Source organism: Dermacentor variabilis, chromosome 1 (assembly GCF_050947875.1).
Source record: "Dermacentor variabilis isolate Ectoservices chromosome 1, ASM5094787v1, whole genome shotgun sequence".
In the NCBI taxonomy this organism is placed as follows: domain Eukaryota; kingdom Metazoa; phylum Arthropoda; class Arachnida; order Ixodida; family Ixodidae; genus Dermacentor; species Dermacentor variabilis.
Window position 1 is genome coordinate 117,376,551 of NC_134568.1, and position 18,835 is coordinate 117,395,385.

Sequence of the window (18,835 nt, forward strand, 5' to 3'; positions counted from 1 at the left end):
TATTTCATTCCAAACTTCAGGGAATATTTTGAAACTGGTGTCTTTCTGTAAATTCATTTCAAGTGGATACGTCTTATGGTACGTCCACACTAGCGACAAAAACGCGCGCGACACGCCGCGCGCGGCGAGCGGTGCTGTCGCGCGCGGCAAGATTCACGAAAAGCGGCAGCAACGCGCGGCAAACGCGCGAATGGGTGAGAGACCCATTTTTCGCGGCAGACGCAAAACGACCACCAATCAGAAGCGAGCCGCTATACGAGCCGCGCTGTTGTGGCGCCACCTGTCGCATAAGCAAAGAATCATAATCTATGGGCTCTGAGACTGAACAGTGACACGCGCGCCGTAAAATCTCAGAGGCCATTTCCAGTCAAGGGGGCTGTTTTTGTTAAGCCTTACCACACCGCCACTGAGGCGTCGACGAAGAATTCGCCTCGAAATGGAGGCGTTTTTGGAAACCGTTCGCGGATATGCGTGCCTCTATGATAAATCGAGCGTCGGACAAGGAGCTGCGCGCCAACCGCTGGCACATTATGGACAGCAGTTTGGCATGACAGGTGAGTAATTGGTGAAGGCGGGGAAGCAGAGTGTGCGCCTGGCCCTCAGTGTCCCTGTACCGCACCCAAAACTTTCTCGTCCGCTTTCTGGCACGTCGGCGTCACACAAGTAAAGAACAAACAGTATTATAGTGTTCACAGTCACCAGTAGCTCCTCGTCCGTATCCGACGTGCCTGAGCGTGGCCGGCAGTGGCGCAAAAAAACACAGACACTTCCGATGGAAGACGAAATGGACAGAACGGAGAGCGCGTTGTCACGAGAAGTATCGAATGGAACGAGACAACGCGGTACTCCACGGGCCGCTGCCGCGTGCCGCAAAACGCGACTGTGGACTTGCCCGCACGCGTCTGCCGCGCGGGCGCTTGCCGTGTGCGGCGTGTCGCGCGCGTTTTTGTCGCTAGTGTGGGCGTACCATTACAAGCTCTCCAGCTACATTTCACAAATTGTAATATGTGCTGTGAAGTAATTAAGAAGTTAATTAGTAAATATTTATTATTTATTTGAACTTGTGAATTTCTCGTGCTAGCAATGTCCGCCTCTTTGAATAATCCAGCTCAAGAACAAGAATTATGCTATCTGCTACAAGCGATTTTTTAAAATTCACAGGCGACATTTAAAAATTTCATAAAACTTAAGAATGATCACCTTGATCACCTTGTAGCCCACAACAGGTTGCGGGGACCCTTCGGACCCCTTTCTCTAGTTTATGAGTGGACTTGGCTATTTCCTATTAGCTGCTGGTGGGGAGGTGCCATTTTGGTGCCCTATCTGGGCTATGCATGTACCCTGCGGATGCTGCACCTTGAGACATGTACTGCCCCTATGCATGGCTTACATTACACTGTGTGCCACACATCTACAAATATAGGGCTGAAAAAGTTGATCCTGCCCACCATCTTCTCGCCGTCTCTCTCACTCACAATGTCAGATAAGATGAGGACACTTACCTATAGCACTCCTGGCTAGCTAACACAAGGACTGTTACGTTTCGCCTACGACGCGCGGTATAGCCGGCGCGGATGCAACGGACGCCGGGGCTTCGTTCAAAGCGGCAGACATTTTGGCCCGTTCGGCGCCGCCGCTACGCCTCCCCGCCAAGCGCGTCCAGGCATGTTCCAATGCCACGTGTCTTCGTGTGCGTGTGTGTGTGTGTGCATGTTGGTGCCCACGCTTGTCGAAGCGCGGCAGCCGGGGAGAGGAGCTCCCCCATCTGTGAAGCGAGGAGGTCCGGGCGGCACACGGCCCGGCGGATGCGCCACCTACTCTTCCCAACGTGCCCGAGCGGCACACGGCCCGGCGGATGCGCCACCTACTCTTCCCAACGTGCCCGAGCGGCACACGGCCCGGCGGATGCGCCACCTACTCTTCCCAACGTGCCCGAGCGGCACAGTCACGTGCGCGTCTATAGAGGCGTTCCTTCTTGCCCTCAACTGCGAGAGTATAAAAGCAGCTGCCCCCGGACGCCAAGGGAGAGGCTCCGATTTCTTCTGTTGAGTAACGTGCTCTCCCGTCTCTCTACTTCGGTCGACCTGACCGCCCACTCTTTGCGATGTTAGAATAAACAAGTTGTTCTGTTACCAGTCGACTCATGCTTTGCCGGGACCTTCGAATGCTTCCAGTTGTGCCCCAGGCCGCCAGGCCAACGCTACCCTTGGGGCTTGCGACCCAGGTGCAACAACGGGTGTCAGCGCCGAGGTTCCAACAGGACCTTGTCCCGCGCACCCACTCAGCAAAGTGAGCACCTTTACGGTAAGCCCACACGTGACTCAACAGACTTCCTGGGACCTTGTCACCAGTGCACCACAACTTACACACTACTGATAAACGTTCGTTGTATCCCCACGGGCAATATTAAAACGGAACACCCAACTTTGGATGCAAGAGACCATAGTGGTTCAACATTTACAGTCGAACCTCAATATAATGAACATGGGTATAACAAATAGGATATGATGAATAAAATTTTGCTCAATAACAGTATCAGCATGGAACAAATATATGCTTATAATGAATATTGGATATAAGAAAGGCATCTAACAAAGGTATTTTCGTGCTGTATGTAACTTCGTTATAAAGAAGCTTGGCTGTATGTCGAACATTACTGTATTTACTTGCATAATGATCGCACCCCTTAATTTTGTCGTCAAAATTTGATTTTTTTTCTTTCCCACGTAATGATCGCACCCTGAACTTGTCGCAGCGATATGTCGCGTGCTAATCATGATCGCGCTTACCATCCGTCGAATGCTATGCGAACGACTCTTGAAGACATACCAAGCGGTCTGCACGCAACCAACATTAATAAGCAGATGCCCCATCTCATTCCCTTCATCACTTTCCGCACTTTCATTAAAAACAAAAAGCTACAACCAAACTTGCCTAGGCTTTATTATTTGTAGGCTTCATAATGGTTTTGGTCAACAACAAAGGGTGCCTTTCGATTCTTCTCGTCTGCACTCATGGGCACGCAACAAATCGCGAGCGGCAACAGTAGTAGCCACGTTTACACTGATACGTTAGAAGTGTACCCCATTCATACGCTGATGCTTGTAACGCAGCTAAGATATTCACCCACCATTAGCGGAAACGTGCCGTATTAGGATAGCAGTGAAGACAAATGCCGCAGTTTCCCCAGCATGCCTGCCATGTGTTTCTATGTCACTGGCAACTAAGCGTGCCCATCTCTTTCTCTCCCCTCAAAGTGGACATGGCTAAGTTATTGTCGCAAACTTGCCAATATTAACCATATTATTCATTACTGATACGGAAGAAACTGTTTCAATGCATATAATGTACTCACGAGAAGAAAAATAATCGCGTTCAGCGTTTTCGGCTTGTTCCGCCAGCCGCCATTTTTGTTTTGGTGTCCCGCACTGACAGCGGCAGCCGCCTGCTTGTTATTCCGCAAAAAGAAAATGTTTATTTTCGTGGGAAATTTAACCCACGTATGATCGCGCCCCTGAATTTGCCTCAATTTTTTTGACAAAAAAGTGCTATCATTATGCGAGTAAATACAGTAAGTGCACCGAGACTAAAATCGAAATAACAAAGAGCTTCTTGCCTTTTGGCAAGTGAGCCTTTTAACCTTTTATACGTCAAACAACTATGAGCCCAAGTCTGGAGAGACCAAGCTACCTGCACTAATGGGAGATTAAGGGCATGGAGTTGTGCTTATGCTCATGCTATGATGAACAGTGAAACCATCCCTGATCCCTTCTCTGTGTAACTGGCAGACAAAAGAAAAAAAAAAGCTTTGCTGGAAGGCCTCTTCCACCATCTTGAACGCCATTCTAGATGCAGATGCAATAAAGTGCCTGCCAGAAACAATATGTGAAGGAAAAAGACTCACCTATCGTAAGCAGGGCTTGCCTGAAGTTGCCAGACATCTCCTTCTTGATGGCCTCCATGATGTCATGGTTGGCAAAACGCACATACTCGCGGAACACCTGGCGTAGTTGGTCGTAGCTCTGGGAGGCCAGGATGGCATTGAAGGTTGACTCATCTGTGCCCCACTTGGCCACACCAGACTGGTAGAGTTTCTGTTTGAGTGAAAGTCATTAAATGTAAGGGCTCCATTCTTGGACAGTCTAGTTTCAGTAATTATGCTGATACAATTTGTTTAACAATGTCTCCACATAATAAAATCTATACAATGACGATTTTTTACTGTGGTATAAGTTGCACATAGTACAGGTTTTCAAAGAAAAAGTACACTCGAACCTCGTTATATCCGTTACTTTGTTATATCCATTGTTGCCATTTACTGCAATATACGCACAATGGGGTGCACAATTGTAAACATGTAAATAAGAAGACGGCCTTGTGGCCCACGCAGCCGCTAGCTACATGGCCACGCATACAATTCAAACAAAACAACAAAATAATCTTCGGCGTATCACGTGATTTCTTAGCACCTGACACAACAGCCTTTAGAAGCTGCCTTCTGCTCTATTATGATGGTCTTTTGCGTCTGCGTTCCACTTGGCTTGTCATGGTCAAGCAGCACGTGATACGCCGCACAGTGCTCCTCTGTGTGACCAAAGAGATGAGCGAATTTCACCGCGCCAACTTGTCTCATGGCCCCCCGAGATAGAACAGATGCCAATGCAATCTCGGAGGCCACGCCCAGCTGTCAAGCAGTACCGCGCTGCAGGGAGAGAGGGAGAAGTGAAAGCATGGCCTGAGTGTGACCCCCGAGATTGCGCCGAGGCAGTCTCTGAGGCCAGCCCAGCAGCAGGTCCCTGAATGGCGCACCATAATGAAATAGGGAAATGAACGCACTAATAGAGAATTTTAGCACGTCAGGTACTCTGGTTAATGCAGGCTGACTGGGAATTTTACCGGTGGGGTGCAGGCGTGAACCAGAGCGGCTGGAGTGATGCAGCCACCTGGTGGCGTATAGCTCAACTAGATAAGCACAGAGCTAATACTGCAGTAACCAAGTGAATTATTTTTTCGCTGCTGGTCTAAATTTTCGCATATGCATAACTTTGTTGCGATTTGCCGCAGCTGAAAATTTACATCAGCAACGAAGGAGAATACACTTGCTTGATGGAATGTTAGCTCTGTGTTTGTCTGGTTGAGCTCTGCCGCATGAGGTGACACCACCTTTCAAGCCGCTCACCATTTACACCTCTCACCCATCCGATAAAATGCCCAGTTCACCTGCGTTTACTGGAACGTCGGACAAGCTAAAACTCTCTAATGTTTCGCACCACCGCGTGTAGCTGCGCAGCATGGTGAGACCTGCGCAGGCTTGCACATGATCTGCAAAATTACACCGGGGAGATCTAGGAGGCCACACCCAGCTATGCCTGCTTGCGGAGCACGCTGAATGGAAGTGCATGCACTAATCTTTCGCACCGCCTCACGTGGCCGCACAGCCAGGCACACGCAAGAAAGAAAGGTCAGTGGAGAAGTACGATAGTGAGCTGCTGCTTGTGCAGAAGTGCACAGCTATGCGCGGCGGTGAGAAAGACCAGCGTGACTCAACAACGTATATAATGCGGGGACGCGGGAGCTATGAATTGCCGTGATGAATGAGTGCCGAATCCCGCGAAAAGCGATGTACTTGGCGCACAACAGTCAGGTATTTCTTTGGTTTCGGAGATGAATCTATTTCGTTATATCCATTGGTTGGACAATTTCACTTTATTAAAACGAGGCTTTAACCCTTTCAGGGTCAATGGCCTAAATATACGGCGCCGCAAACAAGTCCAAAATGGTCTATGTCATATATTTACGTCGCCGTCTGTACGTTTAAAACGCGCCAATTTCCTAATTTTTTTTATTCTTGGCACGTGCTGCCACTATGTGGGAGAACAGGGAATCTTTTTTATTGCGTCTCCCTCTCTCTGTTTTCGTTGTATGGTTTGTTTTAGAACTGTAGTAGTTTGCTCTGGCGCGTCTATATACTACCGCTCGTGCATTGGCACGTGCGGCGGTTTGGGTTTTGTTCCGTGGGTGGTTTCAGCTTCTTGCGCTCGCAAAACTGATGGCTATCTCGTTACTAATCGCTCAAAGGATGGCCACCTGTTTCTCGCGCGTTTAGTGCTCCCAGAGGTGAGCATAGGAAGGATGCCACCGTGCACACGTTTCCTCTTCTTTTTTTTTTTGGGGGGGGGGGGGGGGTAGACTCTCGATATCCAATTGCTTCTGGTTGGCGGTAACATGAAGATTAGCGGAAGTTTGTCACACGTTTTGCTTTTTTGACGGGCACACAACCACACAGTTTTCTTGGGTGCGCTCACCTACACAGTCTGATTAGGCTATTGATGTAAATATTAGTGTAAGAGCAGGAACGTTTGAGACTTGTGAAATGTTCACCGAGTACAGTGAACAGTGTACGAATATTATGGTACACTGTAAACTGCACCGCTGCTGAAGTTGCACCTGACATGGCTCAGCGCTACCCAGTATGAAAACTTTCCTGTGCTTGTTAGAAGCCATCCCTCAGTGCTACCCAGTGTGAAAGTACATCACAAAGTAAAGGAAAATAAAGCGTAGTTTCCTGTTCCTTTGCTTGTATGTTTTCTGGCATTCCTACGTGCTTACATACACGGTTAGGCCGCGGCAAAGCGCTTCTGCGCTTGCCGATGCTCACTTTAAGCACAAGCAGCGAGCTATTAAGCACAAGCAGCGAGCTATCTGTTAAAAGCCCAGTGCAAAAAACAGGCGCATACCAATCTGTGATCAGAAATGCGAGTGCAAGCACATAGCGTGCCGCACCAATACCATGCATGAGACAGAGGAGGAGGGAGAGTGCAGCACTGCCAACTTGTGACACTAAGCTCAGCATTACCAGCAGGCAATCTAATGCTATCTCGGTTAAGCAGTACTACTGTTTAGTACGTACTTTTTCTGAGGTCTGGCCAACTATGGTTTAACGAGGTTTCACTGCAACTGAATTTTGAGAAATGATAAATTAATGGAAATGAAAACGGATGAAATAACTGGCTGCAGGTGAGAAATGATTCCATGTCTTCACGTCACGCGTGCAATACTCTTGCCAATTGAGCTACTGCAGCGCCGTTTTCCCATCCAGTTTCTGGGGTATGTATGTTTTACTACTAGAACTAACCCTGAGAGTGTTAGCCAGCCCACCACTCTAAAACCTCGGCAGCGGGTGTGGAACATCCTTTCTGCCGCAGGTGTTACAAGAACGTGCTCTTTTTGGGTGAAGGCAACTGGTCAATAAACCCACACACTACCTGAATGCATCAATGTTACCATATTCGAGACCCTTGTTATGTAATAAACGAGAAGAAAGAGAACCGAGGGGCCATGCAAGAGAGCGGGCACATGCAATCCAAATTCATAACCTTTGTTCAATTAGAAATATAAAAACCGAGCTAAAATGAAACCAACTTTACAAACCATGCATAGAGAGAGTACATGATGTCCACGCCAACTATCTTCCAGACCTGGTGTTAACCACGGCCATGATTCCAATTGCTATGTATACCTCTGTTTGCCTACTGTACAATGGTTCACAATCGCCACAAACACAATGCTTGCGGCTTTGTTGTAACACACCCTGAGAAGGCACGCAAAACACATACAGTGGGGATATCCAAATAGTGAGATCTTTGTTCAAAACAAATTGCGATTGAATGATGTCACATGGTCAAACACTAATTCTGTTCTACAGCAAAGCTGTACATGGCTAGCCAATTTGTCAGTTCGTCTGTCTGTCCGTAGCCTGTATGCTGAAAACTCCTGCGGTGCGACTCCACGCACATGCAGGGGAAGAAAAAGAGAAAGAGAGGCACGCGATTAGCCAACACTATCTAGATAGCACAAAGTCTGTTTACTCCGATCCATTACATCACGCTACCTGGCCTGAAATTTCCATTGAAAACGCTGGCGTGATCAAAGCAATGACATCAAAATCACCGTGGCCTATTCTGGAGCATCCCCATTAGATTCTATGGCAGTCGGGCCAGGTAACATGGTGTCATAGATCGGAGTGAAAAAGCCTTGTGCAATCTAGGTGGTGCTGGATTAACCATGCCAGTAGTGACATCATTGCTCTCCATCGCAGCCAAACACACGCACAGCAGTTTCTCGCCGGCTCCGAAATGGGTAGGCCACGCATCATACATACTGCTTAGGAGCAGGCAGCTTTCGATCAGCAATGCCGCGAGCAGAACCGGGAACGCTTGTCTACGCCCTGCCGATGCTGCAGCCCAGGCACAAGAACAGGCTCATGCAGACGAGCACAAGCAGCAACTGCTTACCGAGAATCTGACAGCCTACCAAGCTGTCGTTTAATGAACTGTCGGGATTAACCCAGTGATAAGCACCGGGGCCACACATTTCACTTTCGCTGGTTAACCATCTGTACACAGGGCTTGGGAGGTTGTTTTTTTTTCCTATTTCTTTATTTGGCTAAATACTGCCAGATAAATCAGCGTTTTTGCTGCCTTAAGTTTAATTCAATCTGCTGCAGGATGAAATTAATTTTGTCAGGGTCAAATTAACACCAGGTGAGAAAAAATATTTGTATTTGACAAAAGTGGTGTAACTTTTTGAAACATAGGCACTTTCAAAGGACTTTCACAAAAAGTCCTCTGATTACCGCAATGTTTGCAACGGTGTAAACAAAATTTATAATCATGTAAATGCAATGAACACTTACCTGTGCGTCATCTGCAGCTCTGTTGGCATCTACGGGCACTCCCTCTTGACGTGAGCCCTACAAGACATAGAAAGCTTTCAGAAAACACAAGAAGTGCTAGAGTGCTGACATCACATTGTCCAAGTACAGTGGATGCTGCAGCAATATAATGCCCCTTCTAACCCGTTCCATGAATTCGATGGAACCAGCTTGCTCAAAGCAATCTTGCGCTGGCAAGGCAAAGCCACTACTCATGAAAAGTGAAGTGTTTGCAAGGGCTTTCACCTTATAGCAGCTCTTCCCTAAGTTCACTGAACTTATTCTTGGATTGTACTGTGAATTGACACATACAGGCAGACTAGAAAAAGACAAGAGGTGTGCTAACTCTACACTAAATCTCTATTGAAACTATCACTATATGAATAAGTGATTGCAAATAACGCAGCATACAAACATGACAAGGTCTAAAGACTATCAGTTAACATATCAAGAGGTAGGGAAGCCAAAAAAACCAAATAACAAAAGGCACTACATGACATTGACACACATGCTGAGAAGATATTGAAATTTGCTTTCTGTGAGAGATATTAATATGTGGCTAACACAAGTTTCTCCTAATCTTTTAATGTGAAACACCTCAATAATTTCACATGTGGTTTGGCATTTGTGTCCTGAAAGGACCTCCAATATTTTTTAAACATTTCAAGTAAACATGCGCATCGAGTTCAGAAGCCATCATGATTAATGATGCCAAATGTGGCAGCGCTACATGCCACGGGTGCACCCCAAAATCAAAAAACAATCCCGTGCTCCTCTCTGGGGCTTTTCGGTATCCCCAGCGCTCGTCGTTATGTCACCAGGGTGCGTCTGGTGATGCCACCATGAGAAGATGCTGTCGATTGGTTGAAGAAGAACCTACGGCTTCCGGTTAGTCTGCTAGCAGGTGCATGCGCTCCCCTGCCCTTAAGCCCAGAACACATGTACGCTTGTGGACATGAGCCAACGTGCATCTACGCGCCTTGCACCTGGCATGCCTCGAGAGGAATGGTGGTTTGCATCCACAAAGACGCATGACAATGCATGCTCACAGGGCTCACTCATCCTTGGAAGATGCCACTTAATGTTTTGTTATTGAAAGAGTCTTAAAATGCTTGAATATCTACAAATGTAATTGTTATATTTTTAGAGCTGTTAGAGCAGCACAAAAAGGAAATAATAAGCATGTTCTTGCATGATATAAATCTGTTTCACTGAGAGTTGAATGTACCACACCATAGCTGCGCATGACATAGCTGCGCACACCATGGCTGCGCCTCGAGTCGGCGCAGCCAGGTGCGCCGACTCGAGGCAGCCCAAGAGCGCAATAACAGAGAGGAGCTACTCAACGAGATTGTGCCATGTTTCACTGTGTATGAGCTGTGCCACACTGTCTGCGCATGAGTGGGCAAGCGGGCGCGAGCCTGTGTGCGCGTCCGCAAGGGTATGCGTGGTTTGGGCTTTACTCGTTAGTCAGTAACTACAGTCCATAACACAAGTGCCAAATCGCTCGCATTCCAATACAGTCGTGCTTAGCGGTCTAATTAGCTGCGCAAACACAGTCCAACAGGGTGTTCTGATGGCTAGAAGGCATCCGTGTGCAGTGCTTGGCTGCATAAGCGCAGACTGAAAAACCATAACGACGCAACGCCGGCTGCCTCATAATGACGCCGTGCACAATGCCTGGTGCGCGACACAGGGTCCATAGCAGCATGCTTCCCAGCAGCACGGGCCGGCATACAATCAACAGCGAGTAGCCTAGAAGCGAGGAGTTGCGGTAACCGGAAGTGGACAGTGTTTTGAAAAGCGTGTTGGTGGTGACGTATGTCACGTGACATTTGGAGGAGCACTCAGCGAGGCGAGACTAGCTGACGAATGGAGCGTAGCGAAGCAAAGAGGGAAACGAGCGAGGGCCGCGCTACGATAATCTAATGTGTGCAACTCCGCTATTACGGCACCGTTTCCAAAAATTCTTGTGGCTATGTGTCCATAGCAGACTCGTGCACGACTGCAACAACACCACAAATAAATTTTGACCTCTGGGTGGTTTAGGGGCCCTTTAAGCTATCTTTTCAAAGGATGTAAGAACCATACCATGGCAAAATAAACCAAGAACACTGTACTCGACACTCTTGGATAAACTTTTTTTTATTCAACTGCTTGCTTAAGAAATTCACAGGCAACTTTTATGTTGCTAATGAAGAGTGGAACATAAAAAATAGTGCAGAAATATCCAGCACACCTCACTATGAAATATGTGGTGAAGCTATATTAATGAATGAAGTGGCATTTATTGCTGATTAAACTACTGATTAAACTTGCCAGAAAATACAGATTTCTATATTTCAATCAATTAGGTGTCCAGATTGCACCACTTGTTTACAGCTCCCTACACTGGTGCAAAGCAAATGGTTAGTGCAAACACGTTCTGTGGCACTATACAATGATATCTCGTAACACTAGCATTACCAAATAACTGGCTCTAAGAGTACAACTGGTGTAGCTGCTTTCTCTCTCTTTCTACAGCTAATTCTTCTAGTCTAACAGTGCTTTCCTGCCATAAATTATGTTAAGCAAGCGACCATGACAACTCATAAGGGCTGGCACAACCATATCAAAAATGCATTAAGTCTTTCTTTAATTTTGAGAACTACTTCCACTTCCAAGCAAATGTAAGCAAATGAAAACAAGAAACAGCTGAGGGATTACTTAAGTAGGATTAAGCTGAAATAAGTAGGTCTCATGCCGTTTCTGTATATTTCAGCCCCTTAGCTAGGTGAAGCGCACACCCCGTTTCTGGCCTAAGCATCCTCACTTCATTCCATCACTGTTCCAGGCTATATAGAAAGGCTAAAATTAATGTTTTGCCAAGTTGTGCCATCAACAGATAAAGGGCCCTGAAGCACTTTTTGAACTAATGATAGAGTGGCCTCACTATAAAAGATGTAGTCATATACCGTGTTACATAAAACTATAGCCTGACCACTGGCGTTTTCAATGGATATAAAGCAGTAATTATTCATTTTAAAAAAATAATTTCTAGAATTCTGATGTGAAACCTCAAAAAAGAATCTCAAGAAACGTTAATAAACGTAATTATTTGCTATTTTTAGTATAAGTGCTGAGAGTAAGAAAAATGTTATAAATATACAAAATATGAGCCTGGCTCCTAATTCTCTAATGTTGCATGTCAGAACATGCAAAGAAATTATGCAAATTTGTTCACAATAACACTAGCCATAGACATGCCCATGCTATGCGATATAGCAGTAGCTTCATAAATGTGAAAACAGGTAAGTTTCGATTGCTCAATGTAGCCGGAAACTGATTCGTTTTTTACTGATTTCTTTAGGCTCGTGAAGGAATGGTTCTCAGGTCAGGGAGCCATGCAGAAGCCTCCTCATACTTTATTATTGCGTTCGATCAGCTTTTCTCTACGAGCAAGCTGATCTAGTGCGCATTCAACTAGCACTGGAGCCTCCACGTTCCTTGTCCAGTTCCTGTAGAGTACTGTACAATACAGTAAAATCTCGATGTAATGAACTTCTGGGGACCGTCCAAATTGATCATTATTCTGAAAGGTCGTTACAATGAAAGCTTAAAAATTAACCATTCTGTCCATCAACACATAAGTTCATCACTTGTGACCATGTGAGCCATTCATGAAAACGTCGCTGCTGGCTCTTGGCCCGCGCTGTTGCTATTTTCTACAGATTCCACCCCCACGCAACACCGAAGCACCGCAAATAAGAGTGGCAGTAACAAGAGAGAAGCTGACACTGAGAAAAACGCCAACAAAAAGGAATTTGCACGGTGTTTATTTTTCAGAAATAGTAGAAATGTACCGGACTTTGAACCTAAATTTATACAGTTTGCCACAACCGCTGTCATGTCTATAGTTGTAGCGTTTCCTTCCCTTCTCACATCACATTTTCCCTTTCCTACCCTCCCCTCCTGTATGAGAACTGCGAGTGAAGAGTGCCAAGGCTGTTATTCATTCGTTGCGCAACTACGTCAGTTCTACTTATTGTCTGCCTCCTCTGTACCATTCCATCTACCTCCCCTCTGAACTTCAACCTTAGTAGAAGGGTGAGCACAGAAGTTACTGCAGTGCTCTTGCGGAGGGTGACGAATAATTACAGCTGTCAAGAGGCTAATGTGGCGATGCCCAGGGAGCTCCAGAGGGCATTGTGCACACGCAGCCCATTTGAAAGGTCCAAACAAGTTTCTTGCATCACCTATCATCTCTGCCACGCTCCTTCCATGTGTACAGTATACATGCTCTGAACCACCCTGCAACGTAGCGTGCTAGAGGCCGCAGCAGTACAGTGGAAAAGTCTAAGGAAGAGGCAAAGAAAGATTCTATTTGAAAAGTCCTCTCCCACATTTTAAAGTGCAGCTTTCTTTGCCTCTTCCTTTGACTTTTCAACTGCTGCTGCTGTCTTGCACGCCTCATTGGGGGGCGGTTCAGAACGTGTATATATATGGAAGGAGTGTGCCAGAGAGGAAGGGCAATGCGAGAAACTCATCTGGACCCTTCCATCGCATTGCATGTGCACAATGCCCTCTGGAGCTCCCAGGGCATCGTCACATTAGCCTCTTGACAGCTGTAATTATCTGTAACTCCCTGCAAATGCATTGCAGAAAGTGCAGCACTATCCCTCTACTAGCATGCAAGTCCTGAGGAGAGGTAGACGGAATGGTAGAGAGGAGGGGGAAGAAGAGGTAGAGAATGGGTAGAACCGGCGCAGTTGCGAAACGAGGGAATAACAGCCTTGCCACTCTTCGCTCGAAGTTCCCATACAAGGGCAAGGGCGGGGCAGAAAAAAGGCAACGCGAGAAGACACGGAAACACTACTAATATAGACACGACAGCAGTTGCGGGCAAACTGGAGGTACGGCACTGTACGTTTCTGCTATTTCTGAAAAATAAACACCATGCAAACTTGTCAAGCAGACAACTGACGCAAGGACATGCAGTCACCAAGTCGCATTAAATTACTATAGGGTTTAGACAATACCACGGAAGCGGTCGCAGGTCAAATCAACACTTACTGTGCCTACCGCGGTAGCCAAGCAGCTATAGCATTGCTCAACATTTTGGGTTCAAACACGAACCAGGGCAGCCAGATTTCAACGTGAGCTAAATGGAAGGATGCTCGTGCACTTAGATTTAGGTGCATGTTAAAGAACACTAGTGTGTCAAAATTAATCTGGAGTCCGCCACTACGGCGTGCCTCACAATCAGATTTCGGTTTTAGCATGAACAGACCCATAATCCTAAACACTTCTGCCACAATGCAATGTGCCATGCAAGGCAAGGACAATACTCGACCCTCTCATAGGTTATGAAAAATGGCGCGCAACAACACCTCAAGCAAACTTGTCTCCCTGCGTGCTCTGTGTACTAAGCAGACAAACAGCAGTGGGGCATGTAAGGTAACGTTTAAGCATAAACTCCATACAAGCAATCTTGCATGTGACAGTGACAAGCGACGCAAGGGAGATGGCTGTCGCAGTCACTCCCCACCTAAAGTCTTACCCCACACGAGAGACGATTGAGCGATGTCTCCCTGGTATTGCCAGTATGAGGGCAGCAAATACATGCCGAAACTGTCACGACGCATGCTTTATTAATTTGGGTTGATGTGCTTTACTGTAAAGAGCAGCATAAAATATTTCTGAAGGTCATGGAGTAGGTTTCGATTCTTGCATGCATGAAAATTTAATCGTCTGCTCGTTCCGTGTGACAATCTGTGGTACTTGATGGATGTACATCTAGTTGCGGCTTTGCGCTATTGGTCAGTCGCTCATAGCACTTCCAGGCAACGAGCAACCAATTCTAGATTTCCAGAAGTGAGCAAGCGCACGACAAGAACAAGCTATCTGTTCACGATTCACGCAGTGTGTAGGATCCGCATAATTTCTCTCTCCTCAGGCACCATCTCAGATTTTTCGAACTCATGCACCGAAACGTCCACTTCGTGCTCCCTGTCGCCTGCTAGCCTACTGTTCCTGCTGCTGTGAAGGATGCAAAGGAATCTAAGAATCCCCAGATTTCTGAATATTCATTCGTAGTACTAAGGGATTGTTGACGTGACACGGAAACTGAATGCAGTAAAAGCTCGTTAATTCTAATCCCACAGGGATGCTACGAAAATTCAAATTATACAAAATTTGAACTAATGAAAGTCAGAAAAAAAGAATTGCCCCGGTAAGGCGCGTACGTAGTTCGATGTAGCGGGAGTGCGCACGTGCACTTGCTACATCATGTTGGCAAGAACAACATCTATAGTTCGAAGCACTGGCACAGCGAACATAACCGGGCGCGGCCAACGAGGTCCGACGTGCCCGACGTCGAGATGGCTCGTGCTCTATCCGCACATTCCATCTCTTTCTCCATCCAAGTCTAGAGGGGATGGCATTTCGGCTGGCACAGTGCAAGCGGCATAGCGTTACTGGCCGCAAGCGATGCGTGCCGAAAAAGTCTGACTATAAAAGCACCTTTGCGCCGCCGACGCTCGCCGCAGGAACAAGAGATGTGCTCTAAAGTGCACCCGCGAAATGCACCACAACCTGCTGCGACGTTAGTCTCCGAATCTCAAAGGCTATGCTTTTTGGTACTGCGCGCGCCGATAAACGTCGCGGCCACCATGTTTCAGACATCACCTGGTGCCCCTTCTGGGCAGAACAACTCGTAGAGAAAGAGTGTAGCCTCCAAGATGTAACAGAAAGATGTAAGGATGTAAACAATGGACAAAACAAATACGCAGCGCCATATCCGCGTTTTTATCTTGAAGGTCTTGGGAGAGGGAGAGAACCGACCTGGAACAGTGGCATCGACCATGCGCAACCCGAGTGGCGACGCCAGCGTCGTCAACGTGCTTCTGCACACTAGCACTCTGCCCATAAACGATGGTGCGGAGTTCAGATTATCGGTGGCGGAGAAGATTTCAGTGTGAATTAGCGGGTTGTGCTACACATTGCTTTCAATACATTGTTGGACGGACCACAGCGGCTACTTCAAGTTATCCTACATTGCGAATTAACGAGTTGTGAATTACCAAGCTTCTACTTTAACATTCAGTATTCTGAAAAGTTTGGTATTCTGAAATTTGCAGTACTGAAATATCTTTACAATGAAACTATATAGGCATTCAGCAGGGTATTTCTGAAAAGTTCATTAATCTGAAGAGTTTGTTAAAGTGGCGTTTACAGTACAGTCGCCAACCGTTTATTCGGACCTCATGGGGACTGCAGAAATGTCCGAATAAACAGGTGCCTGAAAAAGGAGATTAAGAAAAAAAAAAAAAGAAATCCTTCATTTCCACGCACTTATTCGGGCTCGGCAGTAGGCTCGAAGACATTGTGGATGCGCCATTGCACGCTGTTCCATTTACACACAATCAGATAAGCCTGAATCTCGGAGAGGGTCGTACGGTCACTATAGGCGGCTGAAAGCACAGTAACTGCTTGTACATGCTCCACATGCAACAGCAGCCTAGCACATGGTGCGTCATCTTCCGACTCGGCGTCATCGTCCGGCGGCGCAGCAGAAACCTTACGAATGATCTCGCCGTCGTCGAGTTCTGCACATGCCAGTACAGCAGTATCAGCACCTGTGAAACTGTCAAATGAGACTGTGCCCGGAATCGCAATGCAACCACTGTGGAGGTCTCGGCAGAACATTTTCGGTGTCAGTAGGGAGCACGTCGGAAGGCGACAAATCCTAGGCCACCCGGCACCCGCTTGCCGGCATTCCCCAGCGCAGTCTGCGCGGACGCTGTCGGCGCCATTAGACACTTGACACTATGTTTCCGTATGCCGCGTTGCATCACCGCAACCTTGACACAGCACACAAAGCAAATATCACCACGCCGTCACGCCGACACCAGTCGCACAAACGAAAAACGTGGCCTACTCACAGCGTCATACGTGAAGAAACAAACCAGCTGCTGGATTGCCTTGACATGGCTTACTAAGCTGAGACCGGAACTGCTGTAGCTACGAACGAGGCAGAAACGATGATGATGAGCGGGGATTTGCAGTAGCGCCACTTCGTGGGGCAGCAAGGAGGCTACATTTTAAACAAAAATGGCGTTCAGCAAGTCGAATCATGCACCGGTCAGAGTCGGTGCATGGTGCTCTCGATCGAGTTGGCTCAAGGAGTGTCCGAAAAATCAGACGAGAGGTTGCAAGGTGTCCGAACTTTCGGCAGTTGTTATACATTATGGTCTATGGGGAGAATGGCGGTGCCGCGAAGCAGACCGAATAATCGAGCACGTTCGAATTTTTGGAGTTCGAAAAATCAGTCGGCGACTGTAATGAAGTTTCCCTGTAATGTGAAGTGCTGCACAATATTTTACAGTAATAAATAAAGGCACTTGCACATGCGGTGTAAGAGATTAGACTGCCAGTCAAGCTTCAGTTGAAGGTCGGTCTAAAATCGACTGCATGCTCTAGTGCAAGTGAAAATCTTACAAACAGGAAGGATTACTTGTAATAATTTGTACTTAGGCTATCGAAATGCTCATGAATAAAAGCAACCCATGGTACAAAAAGTAAACTTGCATTTCATATTAGTCGAACTTAAATTATTAAAATAACAAGCACTCATGTGTATCTACTGTTTGAGACATTGTTAAAACAGCCTAGACGGATAGGAAAATTAGACAACCCGACAGAAGATTCTGTCTCTTTACTGCTGCTGTACTTTAAAATGTTGCAGAGTTGACCAAAGCACAAATCTTGCGTCGTTTTGGTAAGGAAGAACGACGAGCACAGTCGGAGTTTCATTTTTCCAGATTCTCCAATTTACCGAAACTTGTGAAATCTGACCAATACAGACGCTCACCAATAAATCCAACACCGATAATCCGGACAAGTTCGGTAATTCCGACAGCTTCGCAACACCACCAATGGTGCCATAGACTTATGTGTAAAGACGACCAATATTTCGGACAGCCGCCAGCTCTACATTCGATTACCCAGACTCCATCCGTGGCTGTAGTGTACACCGACTCTGCTGCCATTATCTCCACTGGCAACCTCGATGAGACATCAAGTATGGCCTCAGGATTTACCATCCAGCATGTAATCTCCAAGACCCTGTCCTTGTCACAGCACTGCACCTTAGCGATATAAAGAGGGACGTGACTTTGAAAATCAACTTCCTCATTTCTTCATGGATGTTGATGAAAATTGGCACAAATGTCCAGAATGTTGCCCTGGAGCTTCCGTAAAAGTTTCAGAAAGATACCCTGCGAATATTTAATTGAGTTTTATTGACCAGAATTTTTCTCCCTCGAACTTTCTGGAGAACCTGGGGAACTTAGAAAACATGATAGAAGGCTTGTTAAGTATTGACTGCATAGCTAAATGTGTGCTGAAGGTAGTGACATTCTTGCTTCTTTTTTTTTTCGTAGGTAACAAAAATTTTATGGTGTGACTTTTTATGTTACCTTCGCATCAAGCACACTTTTGGGGTAGACGTATAGCCATATCGTAAACTTACAAAGGGTCAAAATAAGAAAACGAGAATGTCACGACCTGCAATGTAGCCCAAGGAACGTGACAAAAAAAATGAGTCAAGATATGATAAACGGTAACAAAGAAATCAGCTCCAGAAACTGAGGAGTAAGGAAAAAAAAAGTTTTGAGAAAACGGTTTTCAAAGATTCACCTTCTCTTCAGTTATCTAAAAGGCACCAAATTTGTAGTCTTTGGATTGTTTTGTGATGTGGGGCTTCTTGTACATGTGGCCGCTGGTCTGGTGTGCCTTCGTTTTTTGCAATCTTGGCTGATAAAACAAGTTTTTTAGAGCACTTCTATGTGGTTTACAGTTATATTTCGCAATCAGATAGAAAAAGAGTTATTGAAACCCAAAATATGACTTTCGAAAAATCTACTTTTAGCCCATTTCTCGCGATGCGAAAGCCGCGTCCCCCCTTAATGAGAGCAGCATTCCAGGCAAGTTGGTAATCCATTACTTAAATGATATTGCGCAACAAAAAAACGACACGGACGTGAGAGAAGATGACACACCAAGCGTCCCCCCTTAACTACAATTGCCGATCTTGGAGGCTTTGCCTGAATTGTAAAGTCGCATCAACATCGCAATCATCAC

General features: G+C 46.4%; 1 protein-coding gene across 3 annotated transcripts in view; it reads right to left on the minus strand.

Moving 5' to 3' along the window:
* The window catches only part of LOC142583367 (annexin-B12-like), a 69,860-nt gene that overhangs the window by 22,570 nt on the left and 28,455 nt on the right, over positions 1-18,835 (minus strand). For all 3 annotated transcript variants that reach the window (XM_075693802.1, XM_075693805.1, XM_075693808.1), the window contains 2 exons: positions 8,696-8,752; positions 3,905-4,094 (listed from right to left, as the gene is read on the minus strand). In XM_075693802.1, coding sequence (XP_075549917.1) covers positions 3,905-4,094; positions 8,696-8,752 — 247 coding nt within the window. The remainder of the gene's footprint in view (positions 1-3,904; positions 4,095-8,695; positions 8,753-18,835) is intronic.